At 36.4% G+C, this 19,950-nt stretch overlaps 1 protein-coding gene across 2 annotated transcripts; it reads left to right on the plus strand.

Annotated features, from left to right (window-relative positions):
- The first annotated feature begins 1,067 nt into the window (after nt 1–1,067).
- LOC120632611 (ejaculatory bulb-specific protein 3-like) lies at nt 1,068–19,651 on the plus strand. Of its 2 annotated transcripts, XM_039902542.1 has the most exons (5): nt 1,068–1,258; nt 2,086–2,257; nt 4,150–4,268; nt 17,467–17,644; nt 19,135–19,651. In XM_039902542.1, exons 1-5 carry the CDS (start codon nt 1,253–1,255, stop codon nt 19,272–19,274), a joined length of 615 nt encoding a protein of 204 aa, XP_039758476.1. In that variant the 5' UTR covers nt 1,068–1,252; the 3' UTR covers nt 19,275–19,651. The 2 variants fall into 2 exon arrangements, with proteins under 2 accessions (XP_039758476.1, XP_039758475.1); XM_039902541.1 differs by lacking the exons at nt 1,068–1,258; nt 2,086–2,257; nt 4,150–4,268 and adding an exon at nt 7,558–7,902.
- Nucleotides 19,652–19,950: the final 299 nt, after the last annotated feature.

Raw genomic sequence — 19,950 nt, forward strand, 5'->3', positions numbered from 1 at the left:
CAAAATTTGGAGCTTGTAGGAGCTTTAGCTGGAAAATTAAAAATATTAATTGTTAATACCCACCCCCGCAACCCCCTGTGGGGTGAGCTATCGTAAAATTCGTTCATAGCCTATTTCTACACCTCTTACAGAAGATTCCTACCAAATTTGAAGTCTATAGGAGCTATAGTTTAAAAACGGGAATTGTTCATTGTTAACGCCCCCGCAATCCCCTTTGGGGAATGAATTTCTTAAAATCTATTCATAGCTGACCTCTACATAGCAAAAGTAATATTCCTACCAAATTTCACGTTTCTAAGTCTTATGGTTCCCGAGATTTCGTGGTGAGTGACTATATAGATGTGAATTCTTCGATTATCATCGAAATTTTTAACTTTTTATCGGGCTTTTTTAAAATTTTCTCACATACAAAACTTTCTCCTGACAATTCTGAAGATAAAAAAAAAGCCCAATTGGTCCAGCCGTTCTCCACTACCGTGAGTAGATTCTTAGCTGAATGTAAAAAACCATAATCCGTTTAATACACTCTGTTGAAATCCATGAAAACAAAAGAATCAAGAGAAAATGCTTATCTTTTGTTTTTATTAGCGGGATAAATGTTCATAAAAGTAAAACAGCAATAAAAAAATGAAGGAATGTTGGAATTCAAAAAATAGATAGCCATAAACCATCTAGGAAAAATTTCGCATCGAATGGTGGTAGTTTCATGTCGATACGATCAGTGGTTTAGGCGTGATTGAGCCTCAAACGAAGACCATTTTCATTATATATATATAGATAAAGAAAATCCTAACCTATAAAGTTATAATCCAGAGTCAGGATTTAAGGATGTCATCCTTCAATTGCAATAAAATTTGTCAAGTTTTATAAGTTAATAACCATTCTTAAGAGATTGTAACGGATTAGAAAAAAGAAACGGACGGGACAGGTACATCCTGCGACCGGCTTATCGGTTTTAATCTTCAAACAAAGCCGTTTAACAAGAAAAACGACGCTCGGGCTTATTAATGAGCAAAGCTCTACAAAGACCGAACATAATTCACAGTAACGAGATATCATAACACACATTCACGCCTAATCACCGGCAGGGGGAGGGAGTCCAGAATTAGTTAATTCGATGATTGTGGCCAGTCCCTATACGACTACGGCCGAGCGTTGCCCAAACTGGTGTGTTTTAATAGCATAAATAAAAATACGTTACAACAAAACGAGGTTTTTCAACTTGTTTGATACCGGATAATCTTGTGTGGAAATGCAGGTATTTATACAATTAGTTTATTCCTCTCAGTATTTTTATATTTTATGTCTAGACACTTTAGGTAGGTCATGGTGTTACATTTACGTGATAAAGCACGCAAGACTCAATTGATGTTGAACATCTTGATGCGTTAATTGAAGCTATGTAGTTAATATAACCTTTGTGGGTAAAGAAGCTATTTTATTCATAATTTTGGTTATATTATTTGGCTGCTTAAAAAGAATAATAGATAGGTACTTATATACCAGTTGGAAACCAAAGTTATAAATTGTTGATCTTCGGCAGTAATTACAAAGGTTTTAATGAGGGCTCGTACTCAAGAATAGGTTTTTATAGACTTTATAATGGCAATAAGATATCTTTTTAGTGAGTTTCAGTCAACCACTTCAATTATCATCGATTACTTTAGTATTAAGTTTGATACTCAAGTGGCTACACAGAAAAAAATCTTGCAACACGGACGGATGAACAAAAAACAAGGTTGTCTCTGTTAGTAGTTCATAAAACATTTTAGAAGTAAAACTTCTTAGCCGACGCGGTTTGATATTCTTGAGTAAGAATTGAGCGTTGAATACCAAGGTTACGTTAGATACCGCTCATTTAGTCACACGAGAGAGAAGATATATAATGACATACGCGATTGTCGCGTCAGATTGCGTCAGACGTAGAAGTTTAATGTGACAATCTACGAAGTAAGTTTTTCAATTTGCCCTCGATTTAGACACAAACATTTCAATTTGCTGGGCATTCAGACCACGACTTTAACCTGTTATTTTGATGCATTTAAATAAGATACTGTAGGTTCGTTAAAATATAATTTTTTCCAGACATTGGGCGCGCTCGCCATTTTGGCAGTTTCCCTTTTAACGACACTTTCAGCACTGCAGATGACAGACCTCCAGTTGGAGAAAACCCTCGCCGACCGGGGGACGATGCAGCGTCATATCAGATGTGCGCTAGGAGAAGGATCGTGTGATCCAGTTGGTATTAGACTAAGAAGTGAGTTGTTTTGTTTATTTATTCTTTTATTAATATGTTTATCTTATTAACGACTTACTTATACTTAAGACTTATAGTGCCTTAAAATATATAACCTTATAATTGACGGCCGATTGGCGCAGTTTGCAGCGACCCTGCTTTCTTTGTCCAAGGACGTTGGTTCGATTCCTACAACTGGAAAATATTTGTGTGAAGAACATGAATGCTTTTCAGTGTCTGGTATATTTATATTTTAAGTATTTATGTATAGTATTCATAAAAATATTCATCAGTCAGCTTAGTACCCATACATTGTCGTAGTATATTTATGTATTAAAAAAAAAAAAAATAATAATGTCACCATCATTATCCCTTTTATAATAATATTACAAGTATTATAACCCAGAGCCCCCAACCCCCAAAGGAAAGAGCGATTAAGAGATTAAAAATTTTCCAAAATGACAGTTATAGTATTTAGGTATAAGGTACTACAAAATATGTACATATTTGAAAATTTTGGCACTGGGGTACTTGGAGTTTTTTGTGACAGAGCGCATTGCTACCGTTTCTGTGTCCTGGTCTGAAGGGCGTGGTTACTGGTGTATTAACGTGGTTACGGACGTTTGACGGACACACGACGGAACACGAGTGTGACCTTTACGTTAGAGCCTGAAGTTTTTGACATTGCGTGTTGCTTGTGATTACTATGAAAATCCCGCACCGGAAAGCGAAGCGTTGGTTGACCCTTGCCACCCAAGGTAGACGGAGACATCTAATGATAGATACATAATACAAGGCATCGCTATAGGTACACAAGTTTTTTTTTTTTTTTATCAAATAAAACAATCAACAAGAGGAATAGAAAACCAGCTGTGAATAAAAACATACTGCTACATTGTGGCACAAAACAATCGAAATTAGAAACTCCTAAAGAAAATCCAACAATGTCCTCGTTAAAGATTATTTCTACAAAATTTGTTGTACGAATTAACTTGAATAACTTATAATTTATCGCAATTCTCGCAACAGGTAATATTCAAGCTTTTACTACGAAATACATTCGGTCAATAACTAAATAGGTATGTATCATTTAATTCTTAGAACGACCGCGACAATTTGTATTGTATTGTAATATGAAATTGACTTTTGACCACAAACACAATTATTTTTGTAGTTTATAGTATAGTACCCACCTGATAAAGGATCGTAACAGGATAATGTTCGTGATTAGGTGCAGACTTTTTTTTTATTTTAAGACTACTACAAAGCACGGGTCTCCTTCCACAACGACAAAGGTGCAGGCCGTAGTCCACACCCCTTTGGGAAATTATGGAGTACTCTCAGGCATGCAGGTTTGCTGACGATGTTTTCCTTCACCGTTGAACCAGGTGATATTTTAATTACTTAAAACACACATAACTTAGAAAAGTTAGAGGTGCGTGCTGGGATTCCAACTCGGCCCCCCGAAAGTAAAGAAATCCTAACCACTGGGATATCACCGCATCTAGATTAGGTAAGGCAAGGTAAGGGCTAGGGCAAGGAATCAAGATTACTTAACATAGCGGTAAATTCTCTTGCAATAAAATTCTTATAGACTAAAAAAACTTTTTTAAATAATTTTAATTAAGTTAAACAGAACAACATCGAAAATCATCGCCCATAAACAGAACAACACTTCCCAGGGCATGCAAGGAACAAGTCCTTTCCGGTGACCATCCTTAGACGTAGGTTAGGTGTTAAGCCTCACGTGCCTGTAACTACACCGACAACCACGCCCTTTAGACCGAAACACAGCATTGCAACAATGCTGCTTTGCGGCAGAAATAAGCAATAGTACTTCCACGGGCAAACTTTGCCACAAGAAGTCTACTACTACAAAAAACCTTTTAAAATATTAAATCCTGTATTTCCAGCACTCGCGCCACTGGTCCTAAGGGGGTCGTGCCCGCAATGCTCCACGCAAGAGACCCACCAAATACGTCGCACGCTCGCCTTTGTCCAGCGGAACTATCCGTGGGAGTGGGCAAAGATTGTCCGTCAATATGGCTGATCTAAACTCACAGGTTGCTAAAAATAAACGTGGCATAACGTCGAAATAGTTATATTTGAATTTGGAGGTTTTGTCGACTTTGCAGCCGCACTATTTTAAACCTACCAATTGAGTTAACTGACTAATGTTCCGTATTATTTTTACATATTACTTCTAAGGTACCGAAAGCTTTTCAATGGAATTAAATAATTGCATGCAATTGACAGCACCGTTGAAATGACAGAAAGTGAAATAACGCTGCATATCTATTCCGACGTTATACCAAGTTTATTTGTAAGATGCACAGCAAATATTGTCGAAGTGCAGATGATACACTGCCATAATTATTTCTCTACTGTGTGCCAAGTTTGAGCTTTTTTCCTAGTTTTACTTATTCGATGTATTCGTGTGAAAGTTAGTTTCGATTTGTATGATATCAAAGGTGCGCCATCGAGTGATAGTACGGTTCCTCAGTTTTGTATCTAGATGGCGCTTCTTCCACACCATATAAACCGTAGTTAACTTTTACGCGTTCCAATAAGTAGACGTACGTAGATAATATCACACTTTGCACTCTGGTCTATTAATAGTACCCTTCTATCCTTTTCTAGGAACACTGTAAAAATTTAAACTGACGACTTATTTCACTATAGAAATTTGCGTATAGCAGAACTAGCACAACAATAGTATAAAGTTTAATTGGTTATAATCCACGCGAACCCGGAAAAATTGTACTCTTTAATAATTTTAAATCGAGAAGGGTCGAAATCAGTTTGCATTTTGTAATTTTGCTATAGAAAGTCAACAAAACCTGATTATCATCGGTATCGGTAGCACCCGACCCGAGATTGTATAACAAGGACGTCTAATCCTAGAGTAACGCCTGCTGCTCTGTAATAAATTTCTTGTTTGGTATCTTTTCGTTTCCAAAGTTGCTTTATTCATCTTAAGACGCTTGCAATGGTAGCGTTAAATATCGTACAATTATCCGGTTTAAAGTGGTTTCCAAAATGTGGGCCTCGCGGCCATGGGCGTACCCAGCTTCTGGTCTATTTTTGAGGGCCTTCTATGATCAATACTAGAGCCAACACGTCTTTATTTTTTAAAATTTTGTCTGTCTGTCTGTAACTTGGACGCCATACATTTTTTGAGAGTTCATATGTATACTGCGGGATTTTAAGGGTGGATGGGTCATGGGGGGGCTCCCCCCATCCACCCTTAAAATCTCGCAGTATACATATGAACTCTCAAAAAATCCTCCCAAAATCAAGAACTAAAGTTGTGCTGTAGCTTTAGGTTCGATAACATCGAGGCAATGGATAATTTGCTGACTTGTTTTTGAACATCTTTTAGTAGAACGTGTACGTATTAATATTGCGATCAGTATGAATAAATTGTAATACACAAAAATCAATAATTGAATAATTTGAATTCAACTTTCATTTAATTGTGAACTTTTACCCTTATTTTTGTAACTTATTTTATTGCTAATTAAATTATGAATTATTTTAGAAATCAACCGTTTTTTATTGTTGAATCGACTGTTGAACATAAAAGCCTTCTCGCTACGCTATAGTCGGATAGTAAAATCACATTTTATTTTGTAACACAAATCGTTGCGGTTTTTTACGACCCAGATACACATAAAACAAAATGACGTCTATTAAGCAGAATCTTTTATATAATGAAAAGCGGTAAGTGTAGCATTTAATTCTATTCTTTTAAGCTGGGTTTACACTAACGACGTTCTACCTCTGGTATAGTAGATAGGTATGTCCGATTAGAATGCGAAAATAAAACAGACTTAGAAGTTCATTTAATTTTAAATTTCTTTTTCTCGAAAAATCTCTTTTTGCGATCTGCTCGGCGCACTGGTAGGCACTGTAGTCCTAATAAGTGCCTCCAACGTATCCCGGCTGAAATCTTCTTTCTGAATTTTCTCTCTTTCTCTCAAGGTGGAAGGCCTCGGCGGTGGCTAGTTACATGCTGCCAAGCGACTGAGCGTTCTAATACGATGCCGCATATAAACTATACGCCGATAATAAAACTGCTATTTATATCCATACATATACTTATCCTATTTCTTATTCCAAGACTTGAGAATTGAGATACCAAATTTTATATGCGAAAAATCATGTCAATCCGATGCTGCATGAAAGAAATACAAAGTTACAAACACCTGAGTATGTATAGCATGAGTAAGGATAGTAAGGATATTTGTTACGCGATTTGGGACTGCCAACGACGAAATGGTGAAATCCAGGCTTTACCCATAAAGGTCCCCATTCACGGACAAACCGTCGCAGCGATCGATCGCTATTCCGCGTTTGCAACTGGACGTTGCATGACAGAAAGTTCGTGCAAGTAGAATGCCTCAGTTACCTGTAGCTATCTATGTAGTGTGTACAATAAGTTGCGACAGTAGAGTTTACAATGCAGAAAAAAATGCAAAAATCTTGACGATATGTATGCGAAAGAAACTCCGCATGACTTTGCACGACTTACGCAAGTGTAATTGCAGGTGGGCACGCTCGAGATTGCATGCATCTCCGATCGCCTTAATCGTCCAGTTTAATAATCAATCTATCGCAAAACTTTAGGTCACAGAATAGTTCATGTTTGTCTAGTAAACTTTAAGTAAAGTGTAGCACGAAAATACTTTATCTTCGATCTGAAATTTTGGGTGAGATTGATTATTAACTTCAGGCATATCATGAAGTTGATTATTAATATGTCCAAAATTTACAGATAGAAGAGTAAGTATACTCGTGCTATCCTTTTCTTAATGTTACCTGTTGACCAGAAAACCTCTACGGTATTCTTTGAAATTTTCTGTCTACTTTTACTTATTCGATCGAGTGAGAGTTAACTACGATTTATATGTATCGAAAGAGCGACAGCAAGATACAATACTGGGAAACCTAGATGGCACTCCCTCGATACAATATATACCGAATAAACGTATGTAGAAAATGTCACCTGTCTGAAGTTTATACAACTTGTAAATGAAAACCGAAAAAAAACTTCACAGGCTTAAGAGGAACATTATGTGATGTCTCTGAGACTTATCTGTGAAACACAAAACCTAATAGTTTTTGAGTGATTCACTGCAAGAGTTTTTACTGAAAGATATCAGATACAGCCTATTTTCTAACATCGTAGCGTAGGTACTATGCACGTGTCAGTCTTTTATCTTTTATAATTAATGGTTGTCATAAGTATACACTTGGATGGAAAAATAAATATGCTTCTATTGATATAATATTTTAAAAGCGTGATTCCTTATGAAATATATGATGCATCCTTCAACATTATTTCGTTATTCTGTTACACGTTTTATTGTATATACATGAGCGATTTGTCGATTGCGACGATTACGATTGCCCAGTGTGTAGACCTTTACATTATCACGTAACGAATGCACAGTACACCGAAGTTGGCGATGGTGGGGTGGCCGTTGGAGTTAAGTAAGTTGTTACGGCATAGCACCGCCAGCCGAACGCCTCTTGAGCATTCTCGTTCTCCACGTTCATTCGAAACGAACGTGTCTCGCGCTGCCAAAGTACTACCTAGAAATCATAACAAATCCGGGTCATTTGTTACGAAAGTAAAAGTGCTATCAGGAATAAAGATGCAGGTGAGTGGAGTTGGGAGTTTGGTTTTCTTGCTTACGCATTTTCCTGTTTGTGACCTGTTTTCGAGCTTTCGATATGTTTCGATGCAGTCTGCTGTACTCGGAGGGCACAATTTGTTCGGTGACGAGTGTTTTCGTTACGAATTCACTTTTTGTTTTCTTTTTGTTTTTGCCAATATTTGCGTGATTTGTTTTTGTTGCGCTCCATCTGTGTCAAATGTTGCAATTTTATTAGTAACCAGAATTTTAAGAATAAAAACTAATGAATATACATAAACGTTTTAGTTTTATTACTGATATATTATTGAACGCTATATTATTATGACCCTTTTTAATGACTTAAGAAAGCAGTAAAACTTAAGTTATATTGAAGACCAACTAAGTGGTTATCTTTATTATCAGAAATAATTAATCTGACGCCAAATTTACTGTTTTTTTAAACTTTTCTTTGGTTAGGCTTACTGTCTAGGTATCAAATTGTTTTATGTTAATTCAATCTGTTTATAACTTTATATGGTTACAGTATCTGTATATTATTACTGTACGTAGCTACCTACTGTTATCGCTTTCTCGCATGTAATAAAATTTCTGTTGTATAAGCAAATAAATTATTATTATTGGCTTTAAATAATAATAATTATAAGCGGTGTTAGCCCAGTGGGTAGGACCTCGACTTCAATTTCAGGGGGCTGAGTTCGAATCCCAGAATGCACCTTACTTAAAGTTTTGAGCAATTAAAAAATAGCTTTCTTCAACGTTGAAGGAAAACGTCGTGAGGAAACCTGCATGCCTAAGAGCTCTCCACGATGTTTTCAAAGGTGTCCACCAATCCGCACTTGGCCAGCTTGGTGGACTCATTGTGTAAGTTCACCCTTGCCCTGTAGGGGGCCGGTAATAGGATGATATAATGATAGCCATTAAGCTGATGACAAAAATATAAACCTTACGTCATGTAAAAGAAATATGTACGAGGTAAGGCATGACAACTGCAAAATTTATTGTCAAAAAATTTACGATGTCTATGGCGCAATGGTGAGCGCTGTGGTCTCCGAAATGGGAGGTGCTGGGTTCGACCGCCGGCAGGGGGCAATTCTGCAATTAATAATTTCTGAATGGTCTGATCTACTTGAAGGCCTCGACCATGACTGCCACTAAAGCCACCAAAGCGATTTAGAGCTTCTTTTGCGCACTGCTGCATCATTACGAGTACAGGCTTCTTCTCTCGTAGTATTAGTAGTTGTAGTAGTAGATCCTACTTACTACTTAATGTGAGTTAACGGGTTTTAACGATAATTATCACAGGTTAGTAATAATTAAGCGAACAGGAAAACAGAATTTCTAGATGGACTCTATAAATCGCCCAAAAACAAAGCATTTTTGGCCCAACCGGAAATTGGAAAAAGGAGTTCAAAATCCGTAGTCTAATATGCTTACCATTAGACAAACAAGGCAGCCATTGTATTAATAATAAATAAATATACTAACTAAAACACACACTAAAATACACACGTCGCCATCTAGTCCCAAAGTAAGCGTATCTTTTGTCATGGGTACTAAGATGACTGACGAATAATTTTATGAATAATATAATACAGTTAAACACGCAGACAATGAAAAACATTCGTGTTCATCACACAAACATTTTCCGTTTGTGCGAATCGAACCCACGGCCTTCGACTCAGAAAGCAGGGTCGCTGCCCACTGCGCCAATCGACCGTCCGTATAATAAACATTTATTCTCAAATCTGATAAATTATTTTTTTTGTTATTTGACCTCTGGCAAATAGTTTTAAGTACATACTTACGTACTGAAATTAACATAATAATTACCACTATTTTCTTTAATTTTTTTTTCTTTGATAAATCAGTGACAACTGACCTTGCCACTTAATTTACTTGTGGCATGCAAATACTTTTAACAACGTTTTAAAAATCATATTAATCACCGATTTTTTTCGCTACTAATTTGCTCTTTAAATATATCCGAACACTCGTGATAGGATCTCATAGTAAAGACATCAACGCACTTTAAATTATTCTCAGAGTAATTATTTCCATTGAATTATTGTAGCGATTTATAATAAATAACTTCCTTATATATTAGCGTAAACCTATAGATAATTACTTTATTGGAGTAAAATACAAAGAAATGGCGAAAATACCAAAAACCTTGTAAAAGATTATTTCTAATCTAAAAAATGTGCGTTAGAGAAATCATTTTAATTTTTCAGCAATATTTACATAAACGTCAATAAACCATATTGATTTTATTTTTCCATTGTTAAACTGAGTTAAGGGCTGTTATTTTTATTTACCTATGAGTAGAAACGTATGTAGAAATAAGAACCTATTTTTTAATGTACGATCGAAGTCCTTGCATTTACTTAAATTGATGATTTTGATATAATATTTAATCTGATAACATAAAATATTTTCAAATTAAGATTTTCCGTTTTGCCGATTTTATCATGAATTTTTTTTTGTATTTGAAATGCAGTAAGCATTATCTTTATCCATTCCAAAATTCAGCATTTATAACAGTTAATTCAATCTGAGTGGTTATTACAATCTCGACACAAAACCCTATTCACTAAAGTAAGTATAAATGTCTCGTTGAATTAGGATTAATTTGCTCATAAAGCAGGTGAAGGGCGATAGCACTGTCCAATTAAAAGTAGCCATTTTTATAATTTACTTGAACTTGACAGTAATTATTCTCAATTTTAGGTTGTCTTGTTTTGGCATTTTGCGTTACATGGCCAAGATGTCATAATTTAATTCATGGTTATGGCGTGTCCACATTCAAGAAACATATTAAAATAAAATAATTTTATGGTTACAATATTTATGTACTAGCGGACTTAGTCCTGATGACCTGATGACTTACGGATCAGAGACATGGTCGCTAACTATGGGCCTCATAAGAAGGCTCAGAGTCACTCAGCGGGCGATGGAGAGAGCTATGTTAGGAGTGTCTCTACGTGATCAAATCAGAAATGAGGAGATCCGTAGAAGAACTTTTAAAGTTACCGACATAGCTCAGCGAGTTGCGAAGCTGAAGTGGCAATGGGCGGGGCACATAGCTCGGAGAACCGATGGACGTTGGGGTCTTAAGGTGCTGGAATGGCGACCTCGCACCGGTAAACGCAGCGTAGGTCGGCCCCAAACGAGGTGGACAGATGACATCAGGCGAGTAGCTGGGAGCCGTTGGAGGCAAGCGGCCCAGGACCGTGCATTGTGGAACTCCCTACAAAAGACCTATGTCCAGCAGTGGACGTCAATTGGTTGAGATGATGATGATGATGATGGACTTAGTCCTCGTATAAGTCAATCGAGAAGCTAGAATAAATCTGGTGCTAACATAATTTAGTTGTTTAGTTAGGGCGGGCATGAAGGACAAATAAACAAACTTTTGCATTTATAATGTAAGTATGGAATATGGATTCCACTACAAGTTAGCCAACGACTGCAATCTCATCTGGTGGTAGGTGATGATGCAGTCTATGATGGCAATTGGTAGCCGGCTAACCTTTTTGGGTTATATAAGTTATTATATAGAACCCATACTTAATAACATAATTTTATTGGAGTAACGAATTCTGATACTAAAATTAGTCCGGCGATAGTATTTTATCTACTTAAGTGACATTTTCATGAATCATAAATTTGTAATGGTACTTTAAAACTTGTAACAAAAAGAGTACGTAAAAAGTATTTAGTTACGGAAGTAGTAAATTGCATGACTCTCAGTAAAAGAGTAACCTTCTATACCAGCAGTAACTATCAAAAAACACCTTTTGTCATTTAAATAAGAGGTGGTTATAAGTACATTTACCTATAATAAGTAAACAGTGATAAATATACTATGGTCTATGACAACGATATATAATGCTCAACATTATGTTTAAATGTTCTGGTAAATGCGAAACGTGCGTAGAGTAGGTACATTACCGAAGATCTGTTTGATGTGGAGTATAATGATTGAAGAAATTATAAATTACACCTTACAGATTCTCCTGCTTTTCGCAGAGTATAGCAAATTAAGGTTAATTTTCATAAATACCTAAACGTTAATTTTCGCCGTAGTTTAAATAAAGCCTTTCTTATTGTGTAGCAGAATTCAAGTGCAATGTAAAATAATAATTCAAGGTTGCTTGGTCCCTAAAACAAGTATTATAAGCGGGTTTTCCCGCTATTTCCTGTGCGTCTCTATAGTTTTATTTGGTTAAGGCTCGTTTTTATGTCCAAGGCGCAAGAGTGAGATATCCGGAGTATAAATATATATGCCTAATACATGACTAATATACAGCGGGGATAGCTCAGTGGGTAGGAGCTTGATTTCACTTTCGGCAGTGGCCGAGTTCGAATCCCAGGACGCACCTCTAACTTTTCTGTGTTTTAAGTAATTTTTGCTTAAACTGTGAAGCAAAACATCGTGAGGAAACCTGCATCCCTGAGAGTTCTCCATAATGCCCTCAAAGGTGTGTGGAGTCCACCAATCTGCACTGGGCCAGCGTGGTGGACTACTGCCTTAACATCTTTTCGTTGTGGAAGGAGACCCGTGCCCTGTATAGTGGGCCGGTAAGAGGTTGATATGAATACATCCCTAAACTGATGGCTGAACATAATTTGTGACCTTTGATACAGAGCTTTACTGCAGATTAAGTAAAGCAGCAGAATACACATATTCTAATCAGCTTTACTGCAGATTAAGTAAAGCGATCAATTGATGCGTTGCTGCATGTAAGACGGACAAACTACCCAGCCAATAGAGATACTTTCGCATTTATAAAAAGCATATTTTAAGTTTTATTCTTGTAAAAAATAGGGTTTAGTTTTTAAAAGAGTTTTTTAATTAATTTTCCAACGATGCAGTTAACAATACTGACCCTGTAAGTGATACGGTTATATATTTATTCTGACTTAAAAACCGAATACCTAACAAGGTTTGTCCAGACTTGGAATTCAAATACACTTACACATGATACATCGACAAAGAGGTGCTTAGTAACAATATTGACCCTATAGCTGGTGCTGACAAAAATTTTGATTATAAACCGAATATCTAACAAATTTTGCCCAGACCTGGGAATGCACCCCAAGAGCACGTGTCCTTCAAACATCCTAATAGAAGAAGAGGAAAACATAAAATATCTGTATTATTTACACAACAAAAATAAGAAATTAAAAAATATATTAGGCATTTAAAGGCGGTCTTATTGATGCAAGCAACCTTTGAATGACAGAACTTGTGACATGAGAGCGGAATAGATGCCAAAAGTGTTTACTACTAAATATACATTGTCAAAACTAAATAAATAAACATACATAAAATAGATATAAATAAATATATATAGAATTAACAAGGTAGTTCATAGTGGTACTTAGATGTAAATAAAACAGACAAAATTAGTCAATGTAACCTCCTACCAAATTACAAAAGTGACCTTGCCATTACGAAAATGTACGCTATAATTGTATTTATGTCATAACAGCCTGGGCAATTCAATATTAGTATGATATATAATTATAAAGCTGAGTTTGTTTGATTGACCGCGCTAATCTCGGGAACCATTGGTTCGAATATGAAAAATATTCTTGCGTTGGTTAGTCCTTCTATCTATATCTATATATATATATATATATATATATAATATCTATACTTATAATAAAACCGGGCATCACGATAAAACTACTGAACGGATTTAAATAAAATTGTAGCTCATATTTCGGGTCAACATATAGGATTCTTTTTATCCCGATAAACAGTAAGTTTCCTCCGGGAAATGGGATGAAATTTTTTATCAATTTTACTTCATAACATACACTAGGTTAAATTTGAATCGATTTTAATAATTCTTTTTTTATTTGAAAGTGTATAACTATTAAGCATGTATTGTCTAAATTTAATGAAGATCTAATAAATATTGTCGGAGATAAAGGACATAACTCTTCACAGCACATCGCAAGGCATATGGGACAACGATCGAATACATGCGTACCATCCTGGAATATAGGCTTCTTTTTATCCCGGAAAAGCAAACAGCTCCAACAGATATGATCAAGCTTTTGAGTTTATTTGGTTGAGCACGCTAACCTCAGAAAATGCTGTTTCGATTTTCATTTTATTTTTGGATTGGTAGTAAAAATTATGGCTATATAACATCATGCTACGACCAATGGCTACTATCATTAATGAGCAATGTTGCAAAAACTGCAAAAAATATCCTTTTTGAGAGATTCTAATGTGTGCGGTGCGTGAACGGTAAACGTTACGCCAAACAAAGTATAAAACAGTCCGCGATAACATACGACTATTTTTTTAAGTCAACTCATTCGCGGACCAAGTCGTGCGGAACGGCTAGTTTGGAAATATAAAAATTTGGAATTTTCTCTGGTCTTTTCTGGTGGGAAGCTTTGGCCTACCGACAAAGACGTGCCGCTAAGCGATTGCAGTCAAGGGCTAACTCGTAGTGGAATAAATTTAAAAAAATCTTCCGAGTTATACGTATGACTGGCGTAGCCAATAGTAATTTTGTTCTTATACAGATCACCTCTTTTCTAATTTGATTCAGCGATAGCCTATAACAGTCCACTTCTGGGCTAAACTGCTTCCAACGGGTTCAAACTGGTTTGCCCATAATCACCACGCTGGGCAGACGGGTTGGTGATCGCTGTAGATGGTAGTAGCAGCACAGATTACGCTGCTGCCCGTTCTCCGTTATATTCCCGTAGTAGTCAAGGACTTGGTTGTCACAGCGTAAATCAGGAAGTGCGATCAGTTGAGCAATTATTATTCCAAGTTAAAGTAATTTGATAGAATTTAATTGTGAGGAACTTTGAGCAATCGTCTCATGATGCACGCGACCCGTGACCTGTAGTGGGATCTGGAGTGGGGGGTTGGGTCGTAACTATCTAGGTACCTACTGATTTTTATTTACAGCCAAAAGTGCCAGTTTGGACGAATTTTAGATTTGAAACAAATTAGATACATTCCATTTTTGACGGCCGATTGGCGCAGTGTGCAGCGACCCTGCTTTCTGGGTCCAATCGTGGTTTCGATTCCCACAAGTGGAACATGTTTGTGTGATTAACATGGATGTTTTTTCGTGTCTGGGTGTTTATCTGAATATTATAAGTATTTATGTCTTTATTCAAAATAATATTTAACAGTCATCTTAGAACCCATAACACAAGCTACGCTTACTTTGGGGCTAGATGGCGATGTGTGTATTGTCGTAGTATATTTATTTATTTATTTATTTACTTGTCATCGATCGTGCTCAGCTTTCTAATAGATATATGCTCATAGTTAGCGATCATATTTCGAAGCCATAACCCATCATTGGGAAAACGCTATTTACTGTATACGGTTTTGAAATGTGGGTTTTTCATTTCAATAGCGCTTTGTTCAATTCTTGAGAAGTAAATAAGGTCACAGTGTGGTTTGCAAACCTCGTTTAACAATACGTGCATAATCTTACCATTTTCCCATGAGGGAAAAATGGAAATAACTACGCCAAATGTAGTAAACGGCTATTCGAATTACATTTGTAACAATGGACTATAACGAAAGTTATGTTTTAAGGGACGAGCTTATCAGACATTCTTTAACACTCGTTCATTTATATCTATAATTCTAATAAAATTTCTTATAAACACAGACACACAGATATACCTACAGTGATCATTATAAATTGTAACTGCTTCAAAAATCTTGCATCTTGCCCTGTAATTTACATATAATAATACTAGATGTGCCTTGCGGCTTCACCCGCGTAAATTACGGTACGCAGCGTACTACTCCATAGTATAAGTACATCTACCCCAATAATTGAAATACCAAACGTAAGGTTTCTCAATAGCACCGGAAATGCCAAAAATATAAAAACCTGTGGTATTTAGTAAAGATAGTCATCATCATCACTTCAACCGATTGAAGTCCACTGCTGGACATAGGTCTTTTGTAGGGAGTTCCAAAATCTACGGTCCTGCGCCGCTTGCTTCCAGCGGCTCCCAGCGACTCTTTGATGTCATCTGTCATATTTAAAGGAACGACTGAGTTGTGGACGAACAATATATAATTATATTGATCAGATCTATATAAAATATTATGTATGTTCCTATGCCTATAGACTCAATAATGTGTACTAGGATATCCCGTGTCTTGGGGGTCAGTGTCTTCCTATATTTGCATCGACATTAAAGAAAAAACAAAGATAATACATATTTAGAAGTTTACATTATCAACATTCAATTTATTATGTGTATAAGCGTGTTGAGTGTCTGCGACTGTGCGTGTGTGTGTGTAAAAGCAATAAATTAATTGGATTCATCTGCCGTCGATACACGAGACAAAACCGTGTAATAAATACAAAGAAATGTGTGTCAATACTTATTTTACTATTATATAAAACAAATATAAAACAGTTAAACATGTATAAATAAAACACCTTGTAAGGTGCAGACTGTAGAGTCAAGTTGATTCGTCTCAGCCTTGTCTTCGACTGTATAGTTGTTACTACGAATGAAATCGGTACAATATGAGCAATATATTATCTATATTTATAATAATGTAACTGGAAGATTTCTGAACATTTAATATATTTTGAAAATTTTCACCGGGGAAAATACCATCCTGGAATAGCTTCTGTTTATCCCGGAAAAGCAAACGGCTCCTTCAGGATAGCATCGCTATTTTTCCGCATTTATCTTTCAAAATTTTAATTTTAATTTGTATTAGTAAGGATTCTTCTAAATACACTCGGTTCTTGAGTCTGACCGCGCGAGTTACTCAATAGCAATTATATTCCCGAGCACGTATCGACGGTGTCAGTGTTATTTACAAGCCTTTGATTATAATCATATGTGAGTGTACGTCTGCCACATACGTACAGTTCATTTCAAGGGCACCCTAGCACCTTTCCAATGATCCTTGACAGGTGACTCACTTGTCAAGGACTTGGTTGTCACAGTGTAAATCAGGCAGTGCGATCGGTTGAGCAATTATTATTCCAAGTTAAAGTAATATGATATAATTTAATTGTGAGGAACTTTGAGCAATCGTCTCATGATGCACCCGACCCGTGACCTGTATTGGGACCTGGAGTGGGGGGTTGGGTAGTAACTATCTAGGTACCTACTGATTTTTATTTACAGCCAAAAGTGCCAGTTTGGACGAATTTGAGATTTGAAACAAAATAGTACATTCCATTTTTGACGGCCGATTGGCGCAGTGTGCAGCGACTCTGCTTTCTGGGTCTGATCGTGGTTTCGATTCCCTCAACTGGAAAATGTTTGTGTGATAAACATAAATGTTTCCAGTGTCCGTTTGTTTATCTGAATATTATATGTATTTATGTATATTATTCATAAAATATTTATCCGTCATTTTAGACGCACACAATTATAACACAAGCTACGCTCACTTTGGGGCTAGATGGCGATCTATGTATTGCTGTAGTATATTTATTATTATGATTATTTATTTACGACGCTATAAAGTGTCTTTGCAATACCACTTATTTTTTCTTTTAATGTTATTTAAAAGAGTATTTTTTATTTCAGGTTATCTACATATTTGTACTGTGCACGGTAGCGGCCACATTCGCGGCTGAGACAGCGAGGCCCGCGGTTTCTGACACAGCTCTTGAAGACGCACTCAACGACAAGCGGTTTATACAGAGACAACTCAAATGCGCTCTTGGGGAGGCACCGTGCGACCCTATTGGAAAACGCTTGAAAAGTGAGTCTTTAGATTATAAGCTACTAGCTATTTCCCGCGGTTTTCACCGCGTCTGCTAAGGTTTTTTTACAAATCCCCCTACCTGCTACCTGTCTGCTTCAATTCAGCTTGATTGACAGCGGGAGCAATTTGGGAATTTATAATTGCTGACAACATATCAACTCATTATAGGCCAACTGCAGGGCACGGATCTCCTTCCACAATGAGAAGGGGTTAAGGCCGTAGTTCACCACGCTGGCCCAGTGCGGATTGGTGGATTCCATACGCCTTTGAGATGTTTATGGAGAACTCTCAGGCACGTAGGTTTCCTTATGTTGAAGCCAGTGATATTTTATTTCTGCCTCAATTACCTACTTATACTTACTTTAAGATACACCGAACGTATTCCATTCTTCTAAACACTCATAATCAAAGTAAGTAATAAGCGGTAATGACAAAAATAAAAACAGACAATCGAAAGCTACGTAGCTTAGATCGTTCGTACCGATTAGCTTCAAAAATTTAATGACACAATTTAAAGCGATGGCGCAACTGAGGACCGATTTCTATTTATTATATCTTAGATTGGGTAACCACTCTGTTATTTAATTATAGTAAACAAAACGTATTTGCCAAAAAAATCCGAACTTACATTTTCAGAAAGTTATTATAATTTTTCTGGTTGATTTAACCGCCGCGCCCGGTGAGAAAAGTTCCTATAACAGAAGCCCCCAGCCAATTACAAGTTAAGAAATTGGTGTATTATATTATATATTGTTATATAATAGAATGGTACTTGTTAGCTTGGTAGGTAAAAAAATTAAATCATCATACTGAAACTAATAAAACCACGAAAAGTAATAAATTTTAACAAAGAAGTTAAAAAAAAAAAATCTACCCTACAATGGGATGGCTTGGTGATCTCACAACAATTTTTTAAAGTGTGGACCAAGCCGTGTCACCTGGGCACGAGTCGGGCATTATATCAAATTATTTTTCTTGCGTTTATGCACTGTTTACGGGGCCCAGGTTGGGAAGCCCTGTCCTCTAGACATTTAGCAGCAAATTAAATCATATCTTAATGAAGACGCCGATAAAAAACTTAGACCGACTCTTGTGACCCAAACAACTTTTTTGTTTGGCGGACCACAACATGTTTCATCGTTCGCATTGGGTTTCTTATCAGGGTATGCATACACCAGGAAAATTGCATAAAACGGCACAAATTCTCCTCCTATTCGAGTTATATATCAATGTTAGGGTATGCAGTGCTTTTGTGCTTGTATGGATTGCACGCCACTGTTCGTGTGGTAAGGTCAGATACAGTAGTCACCTCTCCTCTAAGGGACTAAGGGTTCTCTGTGCTCTAAGGCTTATCTATGCTCTAGTGATTCTCTGTGGTAAATGACCATGTAAATATGAACAATCACCAAGCTGTGATGATGGGCCACAGTTAATTACGTTGGTAGTTTTAAAATGAATATACTAATGACAGTTTTAAAAATTTTCAGCTCTGGCGCCATTGGTGCTGCGAGGCGCGTGCCCACAATGTTCCTCGCAAGAGACTCAACAAATACAACGAACGCTTTCCTACGTGCAGAGGAATTACCCGCAGCAATGGGCGAAGCTGGTCCGACAATATTCCGGTTAACGTTAATAAACTCTAGACACACAGAATTGAGAACATACAGAAACCGTGTACACGACTAATTTTGAAGCATCAAAAACCGTAACACTTTAGTAGTGTTTATCGAACAGGTGGTTAGTCACTTCATACCATTGAAGAGGTTGACAGTCATTATTTTACCTACAATGTTTTAAACGTTTACCATAAAATGGGATGGGAAAGTTTGTGGGCTAGCAACATTCCACGGGTGTGAATTGAGACGTGCGCGCGGCGTTTCACGTTTTTTGGGCACAATGCATGCAATAATAGCTCAATGAGGTTTCTGTTAATCTTAATTTTGTGTTTGGACATATCTAAATTTTTTTTACCTGTCTTATAATGTAAACAATCTTTTTGTTTATTTTTTAGTGTAAAGTTTATTTTCTAGTTGTAAGGTAAATAATAAAAACACACTTACATAAACAAAATCACTTATTATTTTGTTTGTTTTTATTTATTCTATTGCTCTATTTTCAGAAAATTTTAAAGTATACTTTACACTAAAAAAGTAATTAAAAGACTAAAAGACATGTTACAAAAAATGTAGTGTAATTATGTTACTATCTTTACGTAGGTTAGAAAACCTTCCAAAGTTGTACAATGCTTATTAATATTTAAGATCGAACGATCTCCCTTTTTCGGTAAGTGTTTTTTTGCAATG

Source organism: Pararge aegeria, chromosome 20 (assembly GCF_905163445.1).
Source record: "Pararge aegeria chromosome 20, ilParAegt1.1, whole genome shotgun sequence".
Lineage (NCBI taxonomy): Eukaryota > Metazoa > Arthropoda > Insecta > Lepidoptera > Nymphalidae > Pararge > Pararge aegeria.

Excerpts from the sequence above, each read along its gene's own strand:
- LOC120632611 (XM_039902542.1), top strand. Across the intron at positions 2,258-4,149 it reads AGTTGGTATTAGACTAAGAA|CACTCGCGCCACTGGTCCTA; the intron begins GTGAGTTGTTTT and ends CTGTATTTCCAG. Across the intron at positions 4,269-17,466 it reads CGTGGGAGTGGGCAAAGATT|GTTATCTACATATTTGTACT; the intron begins GTCCGTCAATAT and ends TTTTTATTTCAG.